General features: G+C 40.6%; 1 protein-coding gene across 4 annotated transcripts in view; it reads right to left on the bottom strand.

The window, feature by feature from the left end:
• Nucleotides 1–24,672, bottom strand: part of ephb2b (eph receptor B2b) — a 133,105-nt gene that overhangs the window by 38,810 nt on the left and 69,623 nt on the right. For all 4 annotated transcript variants that reach the window (XM_086149984.1, XM_086149985.1, XM_086149987.1 and 1 more), the window contains exon 4: nt 1,519–1,674. In XM_086149984.1, coding sequence (XP_086006110.1) covers nt 1,519–1,674 — 156 coding nt within the window. The remainder of the gene's footprint in view (nt 1–1,518; nt 1,675–24,672) is intronic.

Below are 24,672 nucleotides of genomic sequence, written 5' to 3'. Positions count from 1 at the left end.
GGAGGGCATAATTACCAACTCAACTTAAATAACCCCTGCACAGGAGGTGAGGGTATAACTAGCCTCCAGTGATACTATAGTCTTTTTAAAGTCTGAGCTGACAGTCTTCCAAGCTGCAGTGCGTCTTCCCACAGGATGCCAATACACAATATCTGATTTTCCATTCCGGTGCCCTCTTTGTCAAGTGTTTTCCCTTACATCTAATCTTGACAGTTTTCTCATGGAGCACCCTGGAGTTATTGCCACGAAGAATAACCCCATCGTCTCTCTTATAGAAACGTTCTCGTCGGCGAGGTATTATGTCGCCTCATGTCGAGTAGCAGGCCAAACAAACAAATAATGGGAAGTGTTTATCTTTTACAGCGACGTGCACGTGATTACTGAAGACATTTCCTCCAGGACTAATGGGATCAAGGGTTCAACTCCTCCCACAACATCGGAATCTGAATCGATTACTTCTTATTTAATCTCCTTTTAATTGGCGGTAATTAGCAGATTTACGGCTCTGGAAGGAAGCCCATTGGAGTGCCCTTCTTGGTGTCTTTCATACTAGGAAACATAACTCCTCTTTGGCATCCCTTTCCTTGAGAAGAGGGAAAATCGCCCCACCCTGCCATTAGCTGGCGGGCCACTCTGATGGGCCCATTCCCCTGCTTTAATCAGGCCGGGTCCTGCTGTGCTTAATACGGGTGACGTGACGCTGCTGCTTTCTCATTCACAACAGCTGCTCAACTCCCAGAGCCAGGCTTATGCAAATCTCCTTTGTTGGAGACCATCACATCTTTTCCCTCCTCTTTGCTTTTCAACAGGCTGAGAGGGAGTGGGGAAAAAAAACTCCACCAAAATGTTGAAAGGGGGTTCTTTTTTTTCTCAGTCACCCAAGTTTTTGTTTTAGTAAGACCAAATTCTATGCACTGATTATCAGTCTCTCTCTTCCTCTCTCGCTCTCTAAAACTTACACACAGGCCCATTCCCTGGGTCTCAAATTCTCTCCCCTTGTTCATTTCTTTACATATTTCTTTCGCTCCCTTGGTCACTGTCGGTATCTCTTTCCAAACCCAACCCGCACCCCTCCAATGTTGGTGTCAAGCCCAAATTCAAATTCAAATTCAAACAGCTTCATTGGCATGGGGTCTCGCCTGGGTTCATTCTCCGTGGCCCTCCTCCTCACAAAGCTATGCGTTCTGGCCCAGTAACCTCTGGTCTGGATTGGAGTTGGCCTGTGTGATGTTGAGGACGGCCAGCGCAGCTTTGTGTGACGGGTCAGGCCCGTGGACAGCCACACTATGGGGATGTCAGCGCTGCATTCATTGGAGGGACAGCTCTGACAGCGTTTCTCTGTTCTGATTTACACAGCCTACCACTGTCCTTTGAACCCGGGGCTCTTCTTCTTACGGGCATGAAAAATTAAAAGGTCCAAGAGTTTGTTTTCAACGGCAAACCATTTGCCAGAGCACATTCCTGTCTCCGTATTGCGTTACTATGTAATACTTTAAAAGAGGTAAGTGCTTTACATACTTGTGCAAGGCATCAGTAGAGGATCCGAGTCCGTGCGGTAGTATCCGTTGCGACATACACAGTTGATGGCGCCTTCGCTGGTAGTGCGGCTGTTGATAGGACACTGCATACAAGCCTCGTCTCCCTGAGTTGGCTTGAAAAAGCCTGACAGGCAAGCTAGAAGACAGAGCGACACAAATGTGAGTTTAAAAACAGGGCCAGAAACAGAAAATTCTTTCCGTGCCAAATCCACAGGTCAGAGGCCTTGAAAAGAACATACACTCTTACAAAATATAATATTTTTGTCGTGTCTTTGCTTGGCGAAACCACTTTTTTTTGCCCATTTATTTGTGTTTGTCATTAAATGATTATCCACTATTCAAAGAGAAAAAGGAGAAGGATGTTTGACATTCTTTCAGTTCCCCAAAGTACTTATTTTGACCTACATTTCACCATTATTTGGGTGACTTTTAAGCGTTTCACTCCTCTAAAAACACGGGCAGACCCATGAATTTGTATATGGAGTATATCATCACAGCCCAACAGATAAAGTGCAGTTGGGATGCCTTGCATGTGAAACAATTCTCAACAGACACAGCAACAGGGCAAAATGTTGTAATTTTGTTATGAATTATTTAACATTCCCCACTTGCCCAAGATATCTCTGAAGTGGCCTGCTTTCTGATGACAACCCTTTTAAGGTTCTGTGTGGAAACCTGGGCAGAAAGTTACATTCATGAAAGAGACAGTGAGGAGAAAAAGCCAAGATGCAAATCTGTTTTTGTGCCTTTTTTTAAAGTGTGGGTAAATCTACAGTTTTACAGACAGTGAATCTGTTTGCTATAAGTATCATTCTTTGGGATAAACTGCCTTTGCTGTCTGTGAAACCTCCTCATCCTTCACTGCTGAAAATGTGCCCCTCCCCACCCCCCAAAATTCATGTGTACCACATGTGGGACTTTCTGTTTTTCTTCAATCCTGGGCCAAGCAAGCTACATTTTTGCTTTTGGTGATCAAGCTTCTACCTGTCCCACTGATAAGAGCAAAAGCAGTGCAGTGACATGAGAAATCCAGATGGGGCACACTGAAACCCCTCCTCCAGGACTGTCGGTGCAATTATTTTTCTTTAGTTGTTTAAAAAAATATATAAAAATTCTTTAACCTTGAAACGTAGCTTATTCATCAATTTCTGTTTTTTTTTCTCATGTGTTTTCTAACAGCATTCCAACCTTTTCTCAGGAGATTGAACGTTACCTTGGGAGTTTTATTTTCAATGCTTTTTTTATTTGTGTAGAGCAAAATCCAATTTTGACCTAAATGCAATTTTTTGAGCATGTAATCTCGTGCTTCTCTGCAAGCATTCTAGTACATGACTTTTTCAACTGTAAAGTTATTCAAAAAATACAATAATTATATCAATTTGAGGCTGCACTGGTAATTACTTCTCAACTAAGAAATTTGGAAGATGGAAAAATCAGCTGTATCCATCATTTAAAGGGGGTCAAAAAAAAAAATCTTGTTTAATGTTTACATTACGGGTATACATTCCAGGATCAAGGGAAGATACAAGTTGCAGACTAATTCTCTAATTCTCCATTAACTAAGAAGAATTTGCATCAGCACAATCTGCACTCCTTATATTGACTTTAAAATTGTGAGGGATGAAGTACAAATGTGACACAAAAGTAAATTATGTAGAGAGGAAGTGTAGCCAAGCTTTAAAAAACATTTAAGCTCAATCATTCTGCTTGCGGAAAATTAGGATTAGTAAATTTCCCACGTCATATAAATAAATAAGACTGTCAATCATTTGTATTTAATTGAACTGCTTCACTGAAATGTAATTAATGGTCTTAGAATCGAAGCGTGTTATGTCACATTTTTAAGAATTGAATGTTGGTATACTAGTAACATCAACAAAATAATCTGTCATGTGAAAGCCAGCGTGACAAAAAGTGTTTCAGTAACAAAAAACAAAGTTATCTTCTTCACAAGAATACCACACCAATATGTCAGTTGTGTCAGTAGAAAGACAGATGGATATCATTTAAACAAATATGTTCACAAAGCAAACAAACACATTTTGACATCCAGCCAAGCCAAAATCAGTGTTTTCCAACTGGCACACCAGTATCTCTGTAATGTTTCATTTTGCTCAAACGCATACATCACATACAAATCAATGTCAAAAGCAGCTGTTCTATAATGAAGCCGTCTTAAACACCTCATGACTATGTATTAGCTTTGACATGTTTTTCTTCTCCTGTGATTGATGGAGGAAAAGGTTTTGGGCATGGAGTGAAACGTGAGGCCTGAACATTCACACTGCCAGTCAACAGAGCGCCTGAATGAGGCCCAGGCAACAACAACACAGGGAATTGGGATCAAACCTCGCCGGCACAGTAAGGCCCATGGAAGCGCCGCGCTCCGAGAAGCAGCTCTAAAGGAAACAGCATGAGGGAGTAGTGACGGGGGGTGATGGGACAGTGAGGCGGGGCGTGTACAGATGAAAAGAAAAAGAAAAAGACAAGGAGGGAGAGGTGGAGATGCTTGTGTGTCACTGAGGAATTTGTGGTACTTTGCCCACTATAGATGCAGGACTTTCCAAAAGCATGCAGGCCGTGCATAGTAACGACGACAATAAATATAAAAGTTGAATTGAGAAGATCAAAATCCCTGGCTGTTTAAGGACTCTATTATGCCTTTGGATAAAAAAAAAAAGATTCTGAGGAGACTTTTAACCATCACACACACACACACACACGCACACACACACACACACACACACACACACACACACACACACCTTTGTTTCCCAATCCATCCACCCTGAGAAGTGAATTCCATTAAAGAAATAAAAACCCCAACCAAATACTTACTGTATCTCATTCAAGAACAAAACTAAGCTTATCATGACTTCATTTCACTCATCACCCTTAACATTAACAGGGACCTTCAGATACAGTCTTCATGGAAAGACCAGAAACAATGTCAAAAAGTAAGAGAAATGCGCACACACACACTTGCCAACTTCCAAACATCTTCTGTGGAAGATTTAGAACAACTCAGCAGTTGTTGGGCAATGTGGAGTTCAAGATAAGAGAAAAACCAAGGCCAAGGACTAACTTCATCAAGGCTTAAAAAAAAAAAAGAAGGTATTTACAAGAAAGCAGGATCTTTCTTTGCATCCATTTCTTGTGTGACAAATCCATGTCACAAGAGTACTTCTAATCACATCATATCCAGCGGAGGAGGAGGTAATATTTGACGACTTGTTTACGCCTCTGCTCTGCCACACTAATTTTTGGAGTGAGACATTTGGGGGAATTTCCACTTAGTACATCCAGATGATAGATTTTAAGAGTTGTCTGTTGTCTGGTGTCAGATGTGGAGAAGTCGAGAAGTGGAAAGCAGTGATTAAAAAACAGATCAGAGCATTAATTCCCTACCTCCCTGCCTGCCAGATTGCTGCTGTTGAGCTGTTTGATCACCATCCTGGTAGTCTTGCTCAACATGCAAGAGCTAAGGGCTGTTTTGTTGGATGTTTCCTCTTAACTTCAAAAATGCTCCTGGCAAAAAGAGTTAATTACTGTAAGAATATTCATTGACAACAAACTCTGTTGTTCCTTCTTCTCCTACTGATAAAAAAAAAAAGAAACCTGAGTTATTAATATCCTTAATATTACCATGCCAGTCGTGCTGTCAGATCTTAGCGAACGCGGTTCCTGGAGCAAGGGTAAACTATGAAGTGTGGCAAAAAGTCGAGAACAAAAGTCACAAAAAAAAAAAAGGTTTGGAGGGAATTTATAAATATTTCTCAATTTGGGGGTAGTCATGCAAAAGGTCCAGATAACCTCAAATTGTTTTCAGATGTGGTATTATTTTTTGAAAAACAAATGAAAACTTGCCATGGGCTGAGACAGTTTTATTTCAGAGTATTTTTGATCCATTCATTTGATTGTGAATTGAGTCTGCCAGTGGTTTCAAACAGATGCCAATGCCGGGGGTTTTGCAGTTTCAGTAAAAACACTTTCTTCTACCTTTGTAAATTGTAGAAACTCCTTTGCTTTCATGCAACGGATGTCGTTTTTGGAAAAAAAAACAAAACAAAAAAAAAACAAATATGAATAAAAATTCAGACAAAAAAGGTTTTTCTTTGTATCGCTTCAAAGCGAGTCAACTTGGATTTCCATCACTACTTTTAAGTCAAAGCCGTGTTTGCAGTGTTTGCTTTGCATTTCAACAATGCGTGTAAGTATATAAGGATTCAAAAAAATAAAAATATGCACCATAAATATGGGTACTATATATGCAAAATATCAAAAACAAGCATGATACAGCACATGTTCATCTAAAGTTATATGCCACACTTGGTCTGTGAAAATGTGTTGGCCAAAAAAGAATATATATAAACATATTTTGAAATCTGATTATAAAAAAAGGAAAGTCTGCCTGTATAATGAAAATCCAACATTTTTGATTTGATTTAATTTTTTATAAGCATATGCATGACATGTGTATGAGTGTAAAGACATGACACAATACTCCAAACTTCTGTTTCTGTGGCAGCCCTCATGAACATGTCCTTGGCTCCGCCGCTTCCACTTCCCACAAAAAATCTCGTACTTCAGCCAAGCGGACCTTTGCTGGCTGTTTGGATCAAAGGGGGAGAGATTTCTTTTCTCTTTTTTTTCCAATGTATTTATTTATTTCTGCTAGCAATTTTTGCCTCAAATCTTTAATCCATGTCTTATTTGGGTGATAGGAACATATTTTTGTTCGCTTATTCCGCACACATTGCCAAAAAATCTCATTATTGTTGGAAATGATGTAACGGAATATCATATCAATGGCAGGGAAAGAGTTAATAACATGTATTATAAAGACTTAATTAGAGTTTATTTTCTGCATAAACATAGAGCAACGAAGGAAGAGCTGTTGACACAGGGAATGACTCAGACTTTATAGCAGGTAATTTTCTAGCTGTTTCAAAGGTTTCATTCATTTCATCTCTACAACCATGGACCATGATTCGTATCCTATTCAGGACAAGACCTGCTGGAACGGAACCCGTTTGAATCCCGCAAAGAAAATGCATGTGAAAAACAGCGTCAAGCCATACTGAGAAAGCAAGAGTCATACTGAGATGTGAGACCGAGAAAGGACGGGAGTGTTGTTTTACAGTGGCAGAGCCGACGTGACCAGGCAGACAGAACAGAATCGGACTGACTGCTGATTTGGACACAAGTAGCATGGAGCAAGTGCAAAGCACACGGAATTAACAAACAAAGACTGTTCATCGGACATTTTCAACATGGCGTCCAGAGTAAATAGGCTGGTGCCGAGTGATCGTGGCCAGACAATCAGATGGCTGATAGTTAATCCAGCCTAGAGCCACACCTTCGTCATGAAAAAAAGAAAAGAAATAAAAAAAATACAAGTAAACCCATTCCAGCTTTTCACTCAAAATGTATCCTCTCTGCGACACCCCCCCCCCCCCCCCCCCCGATCAAAACACTCTTTGTAGCAGTAGTTGGGAAATGGGGGGGTTACTCCTCTGCCACACAGAATCAGACAGCCCTCCCCTCCTGAAACCTGATTTATCAAATGAACACACCGTAAAAAAAGAGAAGGGAAACAAAGACAGGCAAGGTGTGCATCTGTGTTTGTGTGTGTGTGTGTGTGTGTGTGTGTGTGTTTCTGTGTGTGTGTGAGAGAGAGAGAGAGCGTGCCTGTGTGAGCGCCTGTGTGTGGTGTTCAGGGTGTGAAAGAGAAAAGGATGGGGGGTTGGGGGTAGGGGGAGAATCAGAGGTGCTAGGTTTTGTGAGCACAGCAGAAAAAGTGCTGAAAGCAGTGAAAATGGCCAGTGTCACAGGGATTGTATGCATGTGCCGATGGCGAGTATCTCCCCGTGCTCCATTGTGACCAAAGAGGCCACAACAGCGAGCGAGCAATGTGCAAGTTGAGGCCTCTGTTTGGTCGGGCGCTGTTTATGAAACTATTTATACGAACCACTGTGGTGAAAGATCAGTGGCTGTACTAAATAGTTGTGCTGCTTTTAAAAGACAGACCACTGGTCCTCAGAGGAACAAATTAGATTAAAACATCTGTTAGCTTTTACGGAGCTTTTTTATTATTTCGGCAACCCCAACTCAGCCCATTAACCTTTGTGCCGGTCCCTTCTAAAAGTCACCTTGTGCAATGAAAGTCTTGGCCGCAGATGAAGCACAAGCAGGCAGTCTTTCTGTCCTGGGAAGGAGTTTGCCTCGGAACTTCCACAGGGAACATGAGCTAGGACTGTTTTCAACACAGGGTCTCCACAATTCAATTAGGAACACAGTCCTCCTCGCTGTCTAATTCAATCAAGCTTGTGTGAAAGCTATTAGACAACTGGCAGTCGCTTCACCCCACACATACTGGCACACAAATGAGATATTCATTTCTCCCTCTAGGTTTCCATGTCTGGTGCAATTAACAGGTCCGGGTCTCTGCGTGGCTCCTCACACCGCTCGCCACAACAGTGCCAGTGTCTGAGGGTGACCACTGACAACCTACAAGGTGTAAATCAAGCTACTCAAACACAGGGATAACATGCCGGCATTCGGTTTAGTTATTATCAATGAAACCACAGGCGGAAATTCAAACTTCATAACCAAGATGTGGTCAACATAGAGCCTTGACAGAAACCTGGTCACGGTTACGTGGTTCAAATAAAATAAGTGAAAAATTGCAACGCTTAACCACCGTACTTCAACACTTTGCAATTACAAATTTAATTCATCGGACTCCGGACTGCAATTGCAGGACTGCTACATTTATAATGATACACCTTTATTTTGACAGAGGTTTTACAAGGTTTACACTGAGCATCAAAACTAATCAAGCATTTCAAGTTCTGAGACTGGCGGCGCTGACAGACGTGTATTTTGGACAGGCAAGATTGAAAGCATTGGCAGGGCATCTACATGAGGTCATGATCCATCACACAGCAGCACTTGGGACACGAGGCGCAGATCTGCAAGTCACTCACGAGCTTTGACCACCAGCGACTCGTAACCTCAGCCCCAAATTGAAACTAATTAGTCGACATACTTGATACTATCACTGGCCTGCAACAACACCATATAAATCCTGCCATAAAAAGGTGTTAGAAAAAGACAAGATTTTTTAAAAATGTCATCCAGAACTTAGGGTTGTTTTCATTGGTGTTGCTTTTGTTAAGAACATACTCAGACTTGTTTGGAGCTCATCATACACAAACTGAGATCCGTGACCTGGATTTCCTGAATTGGACCTTTTCAAAAACAGCTATTCTGTATGACCTCCGCCATACAGATAATAGGTGACAATTTTCCAGAATAAACAAACTAACAACCTCGGGGTCAACACGGATAATGAATCCCGAGTGTTGCTTCCCTGAAATCTTTAGCTGTCTGTATTTTAAAATGCGTTAAATAATACCAATATGTGCAGGGGAATGCAAGTACTAATGCAATTTCTACTTCCAGCGGCACTATCAGTTCTACACGGAGTGCCATTTTTTGGGTAAAGCTCAGAGAAACCACTGTAACGATTCACATTAAATCAATTAGTACCACATTTCAGTGCTGAGCAGCCCAACTGGGAGGCATACAGAACTGAGACCATGTAATGTCAACCTTGCAAAATGTTTTAGCCCAGTGGACGTGGGCAGTGGCATGCTGACAGCGGAATGACTGTGGTCCCTTTTCCAAACAACATGCAGACAACCTCTCCCTGAAATAATTTTTCAAATCAGTGCTAATCACTGCTGTGTATCTCTCCCTAGGAGACGCAGACTAAGATATATCTCGAAGTATCTAAGTGCATGGAAGACCTGAAGAGTGCACTGCATTTGTAGGTCCCAGAGCTGCCGCAGCTAATGATGGCAAAACACACGCATATCAATTAAACCCAAATCAGCGAAGCATTCTGCAAAAAAAAACTATTTCATCTACACTCCATCAACATTAATGAGCAAGTTGGATTACTTGTAGTTTTTGAGAAAAGGGGGTTTAATTACTAACCTAACCGAGGCAAAAGCTACAACTCATCTCAGAATGTCAATAACAGCAACGATTGGGGGAAAATTCAACATCATGCAATTATGTTAACTGTGAGTTGACAGCATAATCTCAGACAGCGGGAGACAGACTAATGTAAATAAAACTTGTGCACCACTTAGTTTATATATTTGTTTTTCCTGGATACAGGTTTAAATCGATGAGTGTTGAGTGTTTGCTCGCAGCTGAGATTTTAATTTTCATTATAACATTGGGATTAAAATACCATTAGTGGCTGGAGCAGTTCAAACTGTGAAGTCCTGCGTGTGTGTCATGGGGTATGGCAGAATGTTGGTGTTTGAAAAGTGGCTTTTCCCTCCGTGTCCCTCAGCATTTTTCTCTAAGCTGTGTCTCCTGTGCAGTTGTCACAGGGCTCACGTCCCCAATCCCTTTCCAGCAGGATCCTCTGAGACAGATTAGAAGCCAAAATGAGCAGCAGATTAACTGGAAATTTTGGACACCTGGGAAATGAGCTGTAAGGTGCTGGTTCCTCTGCAGGGCTTACACACACACACACACACACACACACACACACACACACACATACATACACATGCAAGGGCTCATTTACTTCGCATTTCATTCAATATATGTATACATCCAAACAGCGGACCATGAAGAGGTAAGGTGCTAATAAACCCTATCTCTCCACAGTCCAAATGCCAGAGGATCATTTCAGCTCAGGCTGCAGGGGCTTAACCTCAAATACTGTATGTAGCACACAGGGCCGCCCATCACAAGGTTTGATATACATACGAGGACAAAAAGAAGTCTGGTTCAAAATGTTCAGCGTTGGCTAAAAATACTCGGTAATGGAAATGTGAGTCATGTAACAACAGGTGTGATGATTAATTTCCCACTAACTGACCTATTTCTTATTATCTTCTTAAATTTGGCAATAGATTATACCTGCAGGGAGATTTTGCATATTTTTAATGAATTACACCACTGAATTGTGTCTACATTGCATAGACTTGAAAATACCACACTGAGGGAAGAATTGTAAATCATTCTGAAAGTTCAGCACGGCAACTTAAAAACAGCTTGGTTCATCCAGCCATAACAGCAAATGTAAATTGTAATACTGTGCAGATGAAAACTGAAACTCCTCAGAATGTGACAGCAACACATTTGTTTATGGCTAAAAGTGTACATTTCTTTAGAACTAACCTATAAATCAATAATCAATTAGCCAATACAAGAAGGTTTTCTGTTCACGTAACCACAGATTTCTTCCTACACAACACTCAGCGTCAGCGGAAGATAGCACATCATTCCCATGTGGAAAAGTTTGGCAGAGAGCCTCCTGTTTGCGACCACAGAATCCATGTGATGATCAACAGGTCATAAATACCCGGGAGGAAAAAAAATCATTGCAAGCTATTTTAACCGCAGAATTTTCATACTGTCTGATAACTACCACCTGTCACTGAAGGAGGAAATATAGATGAAAGCACTACATCACTGTATCCATGAAAGCAGAACAGTAATAACATCTGGAATTTTCAGTGTTCTTTTTTTTTTTTAATCCACCAATGTATTTCAGGCCGTGGGAGAAAAGAAACAGAAAAGTGGAATGGGGAAATTAAAGGCATGCGAGCGGATAGATATGTGCGCGAGTCAGGAATACGTCTGACACTGGAAGGTGGGCGGCTAAGGGGGATAAAGCAGAAAGGGTCATTTCATGCAGGCGGATCACTTGACAGCTTGATCTCTAGAGGATGAAGGGGTCCAATCAGGGTGGTAGTGGTCTCCCCTGGTACATGGGGCTGCAGATGGCTGGGGTGTGGCGGGGGGACATGGCCCTGTGTCGGCATTAATCTCTATTTAAGACGGCTCGTCAGCCTCCAGGATCCACATCATGGCAGCATTCTATTACAATATTTATAATGACAGATCATTATCTAGCCTGATAAAATGTCACTTGGGGTAGATAATGCTACATAATTTGAAATTATAGTATGGTTCTTTGTAATATGGACATACAATGGGCCTCTCTGTGCTCAGCATGGGGAATTAACTGAGTCAAAATCTGTGTGCAGGCATGAGGGACATTTCATCATTTCAAGCTAATTTGGTTCAATAGTTTTTTGCTAATATTAATTAACGGATTTATCGTTTGTTTCTTTCTTTTTTACTGTGAACTGTTTTTACACAAACAAGCATTAGCTTGTTTGAAACCAGAGCAAAAGCATATCAAATATACAATATCCTTTTTTCTCTCATGCGTCATACCCAGACATTATCTTATTTCATCTTTATTTAATATTTGATCTGACCCTGCATAATGGTCTCATGACCTTAATTTAATTAGCATTTAATTTTGCCTTAACAAGCCACATTTTCCCTTTCCAGCATGACAGTTTCACAAGGGCTATACAATACAATATTAGAGGTAATAAAAAATACAAAGGAGTACTGGGTGGCCATCCAAATAAAATAATGTAAATAAACTCCACAAACTCAGATCAACAATGTAATGGAAGGAGGTCACTCGCTCGACAACAAGACAAACAATCGTTTCTGGATAGCTGCACCTGCCGAGCAAGATTATACAGTAGTGTCAGTGAAAGTGTTGCTACTTTGAAAAATATCCTATTTCCCACCTTCAGGCAGACACTCCCATACGCTCCACTCCAGTCAACTTAACTCCCTTTTATTCTAAATAATTCATATTTTTATAATTTTTAGACCACATGCAATCAAATAGTTGGATACGACTGGGATATCTGACTGGGCCGTTTAAAGCGCCGGCTTCCTAAAACCCAAAACGTGCCCTTTTTTTTCTCTTCAAGGACAGCTAGTTGCTAGGGCAACAGGAGCCATTGCCATGTAAGGCAGCTTCCCTGCTCCGTTCCGCAGGCTGCGCCTGGACCACAGAGCCCCTATCACAACCCAAGACTGCAGATGACAGGATGAATAAATGTGGCGGATAAGAGGTGGGGAAAGGTAGGGGGAAAGAGAAAAGCGGGATGAGTGGAGGATCAATGGAGACATACAGAGAATTGGCCCAAAATTCAGGCAGCACTCTTGGCACAGATAAGACACAAGACTGGATGTATGGCTCCATAAAATTAACAACCTATAAAAGTTAACTGTGTGTTTTGGAGCTTGCCAAAAATATCATCAGCTTCATGTTAACAGACGGCTTTTTTTTTCCTGTCTGACACAGCGGTCGCAGGCATCCTGAGCGATACAGGTGACAGGCATGTGAGGAGGGGAATGGTAGGGACAGCGGCAATGGCTGGTTGTGGGAGTGAGGTCCTTTGTGCCTGGAGGCAGATTTAGGAAATAGCTGACAGAAGCAATCACTAGTCTGTGTGTGTGTGTCTTTCTGTGTGTCTGTGTTTGTAAAGGACAGCACAGAGAGCAAGACAGAGTGAGCAAGACACAGAGCGAGAAGAGGAAGAGAGGGGTGTGGAGGATTTTACAGAATCCAAACAAAGGCAAACGGCAGCGCCAAGCTCAGTGACAGAGACTCCCCAAGGTGCAGTCGAGCTGATGGACAGGTGGCATAAAGGGTCTCCATGTTGTCCAGTCAGTAGGGATTGGGGGGGGTGGGAGGGGCTTGTCACAGGGAAAAGTGAGGAGGAAGGAAGGAGGGGCAGGGGGTTGGGGGGCTGGAATTGCAAGGAGCAGCTGGTGCTGGATTCTGTCACTGTCCCTGTGTGAACCTTCCATGCATACAAACACAAAAACACACACCTCAAACAAAGCCCAGAACAAAAAGTATACCGAGCTGGACTGGCTAGTATCACTCATTTTCTTTTTTCTATCTTTATAAATAAACACTTATCCATCCCTTGTGCATATCTAATAAAGATTCTATGAATTCTTTTGACCGCCATCATTTACAAGGCGGCAGGCAGACTGAGTGAATTGTATGAATCAGATGGACTTTGAGGAAAAACAAAAAAAGGCTGTTGCAGCTTTAATGTACCAAATTTGCACAAAGAAGTGAAGCGTCCGCATGTTTGGAAGTGCTCCCTTTCCTAACACCGCGTACACACAGGAAGAGGTTAGCAACAATGTGGTCACTGGGGGCGTCTGAATATCAATGAAAGCGAGCGACTCATTGGTAAAGGGGGAAATAAGAACCGATGATGCTATGGGGGCTTAAACCTCGTCTTTGACCCGGAATGCTTCCAAACAATGGCAGAAATGAGAAATATTGGAAATATTTTAAAGCGTTACCTCAGTAACCAGAGACCGGTATGTCAGAGAATGTAGCCCAAAAATGTAGAATGACGAGTGAATAACTTTACATTCATCTAAAGAAACACTTCAGAATTAAACGCGAAAGCCAACAAGTGACTTCCATCTTTTATCCTGCCATGTTCTTTCAATAACCATCTGGAAACTAAAGCTTTTTATGCAAGTCCTCACTGGCTAGAGGTACATTCTCCAATAACATGACCCAAATAAAGCCGGCTCGTCAAATGCATTGTATGCTCATAAAAATCCAGGCCAGGACATGTCACAAAGGAGTGAAACTGCCAAAACAGGACTTTACCTGATATCATCACTTTAAGATGCAACATGAAGAGCATAAATCACCCATGCACGCGCATGCGCAGAAAAACACACGCGCACATGAACACTCACACATAAAACCTTTTCCCTACACCTGCGCCTGAAAAGGCATGTATTGTTGGGAGGAGATTCATTTAAATGCTTTAGTGGATGCTATTTAGAGTTGGAATCTATTAAATAGCCCAATCATGTCCACAGAGTGAGGTGGTGGCCCCAGCAAATTTATACCCGGTGAATAGATAGACTAATTAGCCTTTAAATATGTCATTGATTCATCTAAAACAAGGGATCCCTGAGCTATTCATCTGCTGGCTCTGCATCTTCTCCCCTTCTATGACTACATCCTTAACCCTGATGAAGGAGGGGCTTGGCTGGCTGGTCTCCCTTCCATTTGTCCTAATCAATGGAGGCTGTTCAGGACAGACCCGGGGGGTCAGTGAAATTAAGTACCCAGCTCACACAGCCACACAGCGAGGGATTGGTCCAATGCTGGGGCAGGGGGGGAGAAATGGGAAAGCCCTTTGTTACCAAGGCAACCCTGCTGTCGCTGAGTTTACTCCAAGACGTGACTTAGAGCAAACTTGTCCCGCTCCATGGGTCGCTTTTTTATCAGTGCTGATTAAATACTGCTAGCAAATCCATAAAATGCTTATATATAAAAATTTTCCATTAATTACATTTACTAGAGTTAATTTGCAGAAACTGATTTTCAAATAGAAGATGTAAGCATATGAATTATGCTTTGTGTGAAATCTAATTACTCTTTAAAACTCCTTCTGAAAATCCTCCTTGCTTCCATTTTGCCTGTAGGGTCTTCTTTCATAAATTTACGACTGCAGTTCAAATATTTAATTAAGTAACATGTAATTTGTCATTAATTCACAAGGTTTTTTCAGTGAATTTAAAGCAATTTCTTTATTTTTTTTATTTCAAATTGAAGAGTTATTTGTGGTTTTAGTTTATAAGCAGCACCTTTTTAGGCAGTTCATTCTTCCTTTTAATGACCTTTTTAATCAATATTAAAATAATATGTATGATTTTTTTTGTATTCAACAGGTTTTAAATTAATTACCTATGCCATTGTGTTTTATTTCTGATAATGACTTTTAACACTTTTCAGAATTTTTATTTTATCTGTTCATTTTCAAAGTTTTTTTCCATGATTGCACAATTGGTCCCCTTTGCATATTTTTGTGTATCATAAGAGGCACTATACCCTGAAATACAGTATATGTTAAGGTTACACCACAGAAAGAGAAGTGGTTGTGATTATAAGATAATGCTACTTTCCTCTAGCACCGTGAACAAAATAGCATTTGTACACACAGAAACAACACTAACTCAGCAGTTCCCCCGGCAGAAATGTAAATGCAAACTTATTTACGCCGCAACAACATCATATATTATCGTTTTGAAAAGCACACAATGCTGTGCTCCCCTGAGGTCAGCCGAGAAAAAAATATGCCATGTGTAAATCTGTCAGTTTGCAAACACACGGCGGCGCAGTATATAAACCATGCTCATATTTTTCACATGCTCATGTCACGTTCGCTGAGCTGTGAGGAAATGGCCCTTGATTTGATTGCTATTTATTCCTTGATAGATGGTTGTTGTGGGGTGTCCATGGTTAAGGCCTACATGTCATTCACGAAGAATTAGGTGAATGACTTCGATATGTGGCACTGGAATGCTTGTGTGACATGTATGATTTGCAATTTGACATTTCCGTACAGGCGGGTTGAAAGTTGCCTTGATTGAGTTGTGGAGAGGTAATCATGAAAACATAATACTTCAGAATTTTCTAGCTCTTGTATAAGCATTCATGAACTTATGCCTATGATATTCATCAAACCTGTTTGACAAGTGATATGTAACAAAGCCAACAAGATAGGATATTTCAAGCCCACTAATTTCTCCATCATTAACGCACACACTGAGGTAAAAGCCTGGTTTTGTTGCTATGATTGTCGCCAAAATTAAGAAAAGCCATCGTAGAACTTCAAGCAGCTCATTATGAATGAAGGCCTGCGAAAGGTAAACCTTGACAGATTAGTCTTGGTCTCCTAGAGGCAGCAGGATTATCATGGGGAAGCTAGTGGGAGGTCATGTCGGTTGCACTCTGGCGAAATCCTCATTCATGAAAGACCCGGGTGAAATGCAATGGGCTGAAGATTCTCAAAGTATGTTTTACGTGGTCGGTAAAGCAGATGTGCTCCTTAGGATGGTTCCGTAAAGGACAAAGATAAATGTCCCTCAGTCTAAATGGTTCACTTTGCGCTAATCTGATTGTGTGTTGTGCTAAAAACTGAACAAAAACAGGTAAAATTATGCATTTCATCCAATGGCACAGATGACAAGAAGAAATGGGGAGAGGGAATGGCGAGTCGCGGCAACACATTGAGTTTCAATGAGGAAATGGGAAAGACATCCATCCCAGACCATCCATTGGTGGATCACTGCCAGCTCCTTAAACCATGACACATAAGCGTTTGATTAAAGAACAATCAAAGTCCTTCTTGCCGACCTGAATCTTATGAGATCTTCTCTAAGAAATGCATCAACAGCCCTTGATAAGTGTTACAGTCTGATCTTCATATTTACATTTTAGGGGGGAGGGGGTGAGCACTGTCCCTCCCTCCCTAAATTCACTCTAAAGAACAGATGTACCGACATGTTAGCATCCCTTTTGATGCACCAAGACCGAGAACATACCATTTGATGTACGAACACACCACACGTGGAACATCAGCGCATTCTGCTGCAGGAGTGCAGAAAGGCAAATTGAGCACTTACCACTCATGCACGTAAGACTCAAGAGAGGGCTGGGGGAAAATTAGGAGTTTTGTGGAAAAAAAAAAAAAAAAAAAGAGTAAAAGAAATTCGTGAGGAGAGGTTGTGTTCTGTGAGGGAAAGTACATCTGTGTTTTGGGGGGGAATTTTCTCCGCCTCTTAAAAGAAGGTGTTGACTGTGCGTTTAACGCATGAGCAGGAGAAATGTTGATTCTGGGAGAAGCTTTCCGAAAGGGAATTTTACTCAAGTGTGCCACATCAGAGCATGGCGTTTTATCAATAAGTGTAGAGGTACTTTTACTGGTCATTAATTACTGCATCACGTCTTTTTTTTTTGAGGACGAGTTCATCCTTGTCTTTGGCTTGATAGTATTTAGCAGCTGAAAAAGAAGTAAGATGTAAAAAGAGAACGAGAAACACCATCATTCAACTTTCGCTTCCATAAAATGTAGGACAGGGCTTCTGCGATTCCTTTTAATTCCACCTGTGTTAGAATGATTCAATTCAATTGTTCATTTTGGTTGGAAGGCGGTGACATGCGCTGAGCAGACTCAACTTAAAAAGAAACAGACGCGACCGGCGGTTTCCAAGCCAGTCCTTGCAACGTGCCATACATCTGGTCCACGGAGAAGTTACCATATGCGGAATGAGGATTAATATATTACAAAAATGATAGTCCCGGAGTCGATATTCCAAGTATTTAATGATGCCAAACTAGTATCAAGAGGGTTATTTAGTATCTACATTTTAGTTACAATGATTCTCCAGATGGAAAAAAACAACTACAAAGAATATGTCGTGTGAGAGCGTTCTTATAGGTCAAATAGCTTTTTATCAGCACACTAACAGGTTCTGGCTCGACAAGCTCAATTAGCTGGCACTTAGTCTATGACTGGACACACACACACACTCCGCATAAGGCCCATATCAACAAAACGAGGGAGATGACAGACAAGCCGCTCACACAAAGGCCCAATTGTGGCAGGCCCTGGAAGGTCGCTGAGTGGTTAGAGAGGGAGGAAGGACTTGGGTTCGCTTGGTTTTTCTGATGTGGCTGATAGGAATCTCTCGGCTGGATAACAATGCCACTCGAGAGTGTGTTTCGGATGAATTTCTTCAGCCCAGGCCAAAATACTTAAACAAGGGAAAATTGAGGAAAAGTACTAATGGATGATTTCTAAATGAGCAATTATTCTCTTGAAATTGAGGCTACCTAATACATAATTTCCTTCTCTGATCTACGGACAAGGCCAACATCATCAACATCATCATCATCATCATCTATGCGGCTGTATTAATAAGACGTACCGCAATTGGAGGTTATAGCGTGTAATGCGAAAGTTTTGATAAATCCACGTCAGCATTCCCGGATCTCAGCTGTCTCTGACAGCACATAGATGATTCTGTTTATGCTCACCGCTCTTGCAACATATCGCTGACGGTTAACGAAGCATGTTAAGGCCATGATTTCAATCACAGCCAATCATTCGGCAATGGGAAGCCTGCCTGCTGGCATTGGATCCACACAGATGGAATTTAAGTGGTCTTCTGCCAAGCTTTCATTGGCACATTTCCCCTATTGCCACACTTTAATAACAGTGAGGTACAACACTGCATGATATGCTCTAATCTCACGACTCCAAAACCTAAATCATTCTGGTGATCTTGCAACTTCTTGTGTGACACAAACACTCCTGGCGGCCTTGAGAAAACACACTGATATTCAATACTGCCATATAAAATTCATAAAATCATTGCTTACTTCTGCACTTGCTTAGAATTTACTGAAGAAACACATGTTCATGTTGTATGTTGCCAAGAGATCATCATAAATACATAATGGTCTCTTGGCCTATGCAACATACAGGAAGGTATGTGTCTAACTCTGCTCCGAACATGCTGCTGTCTCTTCTTCCTCCCGCAATCTGAAGACAACGTGCTTGCGCACGCATGCACGAACGCACGCACACAAGCACGCACACACACTCACACACAAAAATGACTTAACTGCAAGCAATCTGTTGAAATAGGTCATTATGGAGGAGGCACGCTGCGAATGCACTACGTCCCCAAATCAATACGTGAAATGCTATATTTAGTAAGAAGGTCGCAAGGAGGAGTTATCAAGGCTGTACAAAGAATGAATGACATCAGAGTATCAGCTCAGAGCTTCAGCTGAGCCTGCTTATTTTAGATGCACATGACTTCAAAATGTCTTCTCCCTGGTGACGGTTACTCTGTGCCGAAACCGGAGCGACATTCCTTATGATGACGTGAAAATGTCAAGTTCCACTCAGTGTCAAAGTCACATGAGTATCCTTCAAAGTGTTCGGTAATAATCAGATTCCTGCATAATGTGTGGCAACACTGATTGAAAAAAGGGTAAAATATGCTCATATAAGTGTAAAATATATTAAAATCTAATATAACTCACCTTCAGGTGCAGGGTAAATAATGGCAAATTGAACATGATGATGTTCAGCAAAAGCACTTGGATAAGATGAGTGATGTGAAAAAAACAACACAAGAATGTACAATAGTTAATTATTAATTTCACACCAAACCGAATGTGCAATATGTTGAGCCTTCTTAAATAACTGAATTGTTTTGTTTCCCTCCACAGGTTAAAAAAAGAAAAACAAGGGGAAATTTTGATGCATCCAAAGATTGCCTTGCCCCAGAGCTGCTGGGCTCCAGTCTGTTTTTAACATCAAGCTCTCAGTAAGAACAATGATTTTAAAGCTTTTGATTCCCTTGTCAAAACATACGACCTGGCAAAAATCAACCAAAAAACAAACAAACAAAAAAATCTAACAAATCTCCTATTGTGATGCTCTTATTGCAACAGGGCAACTGGCTGTCTTTAAAATCTGATTGACGTGCGTGTTTCTTTGACACATTTAACTTACAAACTAATCATTCAACTCTAATTTGCTACATGTATAAGTGTCTTGATAAAAATGCTGATTGCCTCCCACCTATTCTGCCAACTTTCCTTCATGAAAGACACTTTACACTCATTCCATAAATCTATTAAAATATCTCTCAAAGCCATATTGTACTTCTGCCCTGAAAAATAAATGTCTATAACTTTGAGAAACAAGCCATTGACACCCAATTTGTATTTTACAACTGGGGTCAGGGTCCAGTCGTCTGCCAAGTCCATAACATCATGTACTGTGGTTAAGGGAGACACATGGGTCTTCTTCTTCGCTGCATTGCAGATCTGCGAATGCGGGACCCTTTCTCTCCTTTCTGTCTGGCAAACTCTAACAACTGACAAGGTCTGTCTTTTTATTCAGAATCAGAATGAGAAAAGTTTATTTGTCTCTGAGGGGCAATTGGGGGGCACATGGGCTAGCAGCATCAAAGTTGTGAACATGTAAACATCAAGAGTAAAATAAAAAAAAAATTAAAAGAAAAAACAGAGAAAAAAGAGAATTACTAATTAAATTACTATACAAAATTGTGTAAATTGCTGGTACAAAATTGCTCTGCATTAATATAATAAATATAACATGAAAGCCAGACCCTTTACATCATCGTGACTTTGCGCCATGGAAAAAAAAACAAGACAAGGGAAGAGAAGAATCAAAACAATCTGATTAATAGCTGTGACTAATGTATTCCAGGCGGCTCTTTAAGGCTGTTACTTCACAGAGGAGAGATGCCCATACAGGGAGGACAGCAATGGTCCTGGTGTGCTTCGAGACAATGCCACCGACTAGTCCGGCTGAGTGGAATGAAAACATCCCAAACATGAACATGCGTTGATCTCTTCTCCCCACCTGAAGCAACCCCAAAACACTGCAGAGACCACACAGCCTTTAAGATGACCATAATAAAGCAGAACACTGGTCCCAGCAGGAAGTGAGCATTTCCCAGGCGGACTATGAGCTCAATCCAGGCTTTGCAGTTAACACTGGAGGGTGGTTAAGATTCGATCCCGCAGAGTTCTAAATGTGACTTTTTGTTTTGGCTATTTACAGTGGCTTAAAGTTTCATTTGATCTAAAGGATTATTTGAACACTAAGGCCTTTGTTTTAGTGATTAGGAAATCAAATGCTGACCTGATGCACTTTTTCTTACAGTTTTTGGCCAAGGTGGAATTCATTTCTTAAATTTAACGGTTGTTATGGACCTTTATTATTAACAATGGCCCCATTTTGCTGTACATTTGATGCATTTAATAGTTTACAAATGGTCAGCGCTCGTGATCAGGTTATACTTTGTTCTATTATAAAGACATTTAACAGTTATTTCCTTCAAACATATAGGGAACTTTAAAACCTAAGGCTATTCCAGCACAATTCTTTAACTCAAGCTGCGAGGCGCACAGGAAGCAATTGTGTGTTATTTTTCCACACACGGCATAACCGAAGAGCTTTTTCATTAGCTTGTTGTTTACAGACTCACCTCCTCCGTCTTAATAAAAATCAGTATAAACAGAGAATCCTTTAAGACGTTACAAAGTAAACTGTGGGAAAAAAAGAGCACAAATCACAACGCAACTCCAAGGAGGTGTAGAGAAAAGATGTAAGGTCGGGTGAGATTATTCTCACCCATAAACCGCATTGTACCGGTAGGAATATTCTACCCGACTAGATAAGGATTAGCCTGGCAGATCATGCTATGCCTCCATCTCCCAGTGAGCCTTAAAGAAACGCTATCCTTTCGATGAACCCACTTCTTTACAAGACTCAGAAGAATGAGACGAGCGTGTCGAACCGTACCTTTGAGCTGAAAGCTCTGGAATCCCACAGGAGGGTGGAACAGCTCATTATATTGAGTAATTTATTTGCTTAGCAGCTGCCCAAGGGGAAGTTTAAAAAAAAAAAAAGGGAAAAAAAAAGTTTTAACATCGAGAAAATTCTATAAGTAGTCCATTTACAATGTCGAGCTGTCCCCCACAGCAACGGAAAACCATCCCCCCTTCAAACAGGCTACAGCAATTAAACCAGGCCACTGGAGCCAAGACTGTTTTCCTGCCCGGCATCTAATATGCTCATCCTGCACAATTACTGTCTTAATCGAGTACTGTGGTAAACAAGCAGGCCGTGACAATAGTGAATGCTACAAAATTACAATCGTGTCAAATATGTCTGGGAAAAAAAAAAAGCAACATTTTTAACCTTTATTTAGGGGATAGGATCAAGTAATGTAAGCATGTATGCATTCAGTTCCTTGTGATTAGGCCAAGTGGGTGTCTATGTCTTTTTAGAAATATAATGTAATATAATATAATATAATATAATATAATATAATATAATATAAAAAAATAATATAATAAAAAAGTGATTGGATTGAAAACATGACGTCAAAAATATGAGCCCTGTCAAAAGTCAGCGAGAGGAGTTTCTTATTTAATTCACATGATAAAATGAGATAACAGAAAGTCATAAACATGTGTTTATTCCAGACTAAGTGCAATTTACTGCTGTGTAATACTTGAGTGTGCTGGGAAATAAAAATTGTTCAAAGAAATGACTGATGCTTTAGATACCCTTCAGTCACAAATTAATATCTTATTAGGACACGGAGAGTAAACCTTCACTAATTAATATGCTATGCTTTGATATGGCCTGAATGAATAAGGAAATGGAGCAGCATGTCTGGCTTCGGGAGAAGAAACTCAAAGCTTGTCTCAACGGATCAACTCATTTTAGTCACTCAGAAATAGGCATAAATTTTGTTTGCTAAATTTTCTAAAAGTTTTGTTAAAAAATTGTTAACCATTTCTTTATGAACACTCAAGGTTCTCCAGCTAGACCCAATCCATGACTACACTTCTGGTTATTTCTCCATAGAAGAAGAAAAGAGTGAAGAATGTACAACAATGCTCTTAGGGGATAATTTGGCTCTATGAATCAACAGGAATCGGTTTCTTGGGGTTGCCAGCTACACTGAAAAAGAGATTAAATAATTCTGTCACTGCAAGTCATCAGTAAAAACCCTAAAATACACAGATAAAATCCCTCCAAGATGTTAGATGTTAGCCTGAGTTCATTTATATACATGCAATTAATAAGAAAAGAAAGAGACTCCAGTTCCTCAATATTTCTTTGCCCCTAGATTAAATCCATAGTGATCTTCGTCAAGCCTCCCATTTCTGTCCTTCACTCATTTGGATTTTTAACCTTTACTGAGCTGAATGCTAACAGGATCTTAGCTGATGGTTAGCACTTGTTTCAAAATGCATAACAGATGTGGAGCATAATAAAATGCAAATAACCGCAACCTTAAAATTCCCGAATTCTTTTCAAAAGGTCAAATCTTCTCTGATTGTTTTTTTGGTGAGCTCAAATGCTTTTTACATGAGTCCATGCCACTGGGGTAGTCATTAAAATAACTGGCATGGCAGATTGAGGTTATATAATAACGTACTGTTGCTGTTGTCAAACTTTCTCTCATAGCACAAAATGTCAAATCATTCAAATCAGCTGGATGACAGCACTTGGAAGAGAGTGTATTATGCAAAATATGTCCTTTTTTCAGGTCTTTAATGTCGAGTTATTCAGGCATCAGTTGGTTTTGCGTTACCAATAATAAAATGCAACGTGAAAATAATGCCATACAACACTGTCAATTAATCACCTTGGAAAATCTCTGAGAAAATAAGCAAATATCAGCTACATGTTTGCTTAAAGAAAGAATGAATGACTACATAAATGAATAAATAATCTGTGTCAAATCATAATAAAATACCTAAAATGAGAGAAAAAAGCTTGAAAAGTCACCTTAAATGGAAATTCTCAGAAAAACAGGAACACACCATCATTTGATAAAATAATAATACCTCATTAAAACACATAATGTTAAATTAAAATGTTTAAATAAATCACAAAAACTTCATTAATAAGAAATCACAAAAAAAAAAAATCTTTTATTATCTTCTACTGTGCATACAATATGACACTTTCTGTACCTTAGTATACCTTACAAAATTGTTAAATTAATCAAGACCCAAGTAAAACAGCCAAAAGGAAAGGGAGCAAATCGCACAGGACTCAGAGCAGCTGGAAAAACATGGAGCTTTTGTAAAGAATAATGGTATATGATGGACAGTATGGAATGCTAGGACTATATATGACACTGAATGGCATTTTGTCAAACAAAATGTAGACTCTACCCTTTCAGCCTTCTGACCAAGGGGTCGAACAACATCACTCATTTATGAGCTCGGGCAACTGTAGAACACATGTGGCATATCCCAGCAAGGTAAGGATTGGATAAACTTTGTCTCCCCTCGCACTTTCACAAACACTATGATGTAGATAAACGACATACGACAAGAGATACCACGCTTTCCCCTCAGCGTTGACCAAGTTCAAATACATCATTGTTGAACAAGGTCATTGATACTCGGGAGGGTTTCCTGTCTTCGACTGTGAGGCCAATTGTGTCTCATATCTCATCTGCCTCATATCCCGACAGATGCTTGATCCATCAGTTGCTTGCCGTGTAGAGAGCGGCTTGAATCCTTCAACAGGACGTGAGCCGAAGACATCTGAAGAAGAGGGAGAGCAAGCACATGGGGATGTTTTGACAAACCCCCGGCCTTGTCGCTGATGATAAAAAAGAGAGAGCATATGGAACCTTACAGATCTCATTTCCTCGTCCAAGGTGAATTCATCCAAAGCAAAACCATAAGGTCCCCGGCTCCTCTCCAGGCTCTACTCTCATTCACCAACACCAGAAAATTGTCTTTGGACGTCAGGCATCCACGTATACTGGGGGGCTCGGGGTTGAGACAGGAAAAGGTGTCACAAGA

The sequence above is a fragment of the Fistularia commersonii genome, chromosome 7 (genome assembly GCF_037954325.1).
Source record: "Fistularia commersonii isolate RoL2024-O1a breed Wild chromosome 7, RoL_Fcom_v1.0, whole genome shotgun sequence".
In the NCBI taxonomy this organism is placed as follows: Eukaryota; Metazoa; Chordata; class Actinopteri; order Syngnathiformes; family Fistulariidae; genus Fistularia; species Fistularia commersonii.
Note: the sequence above shows the minus strand (reverse complement) of the source record. Positions and strands in the feature narration are given on the sequence as shown.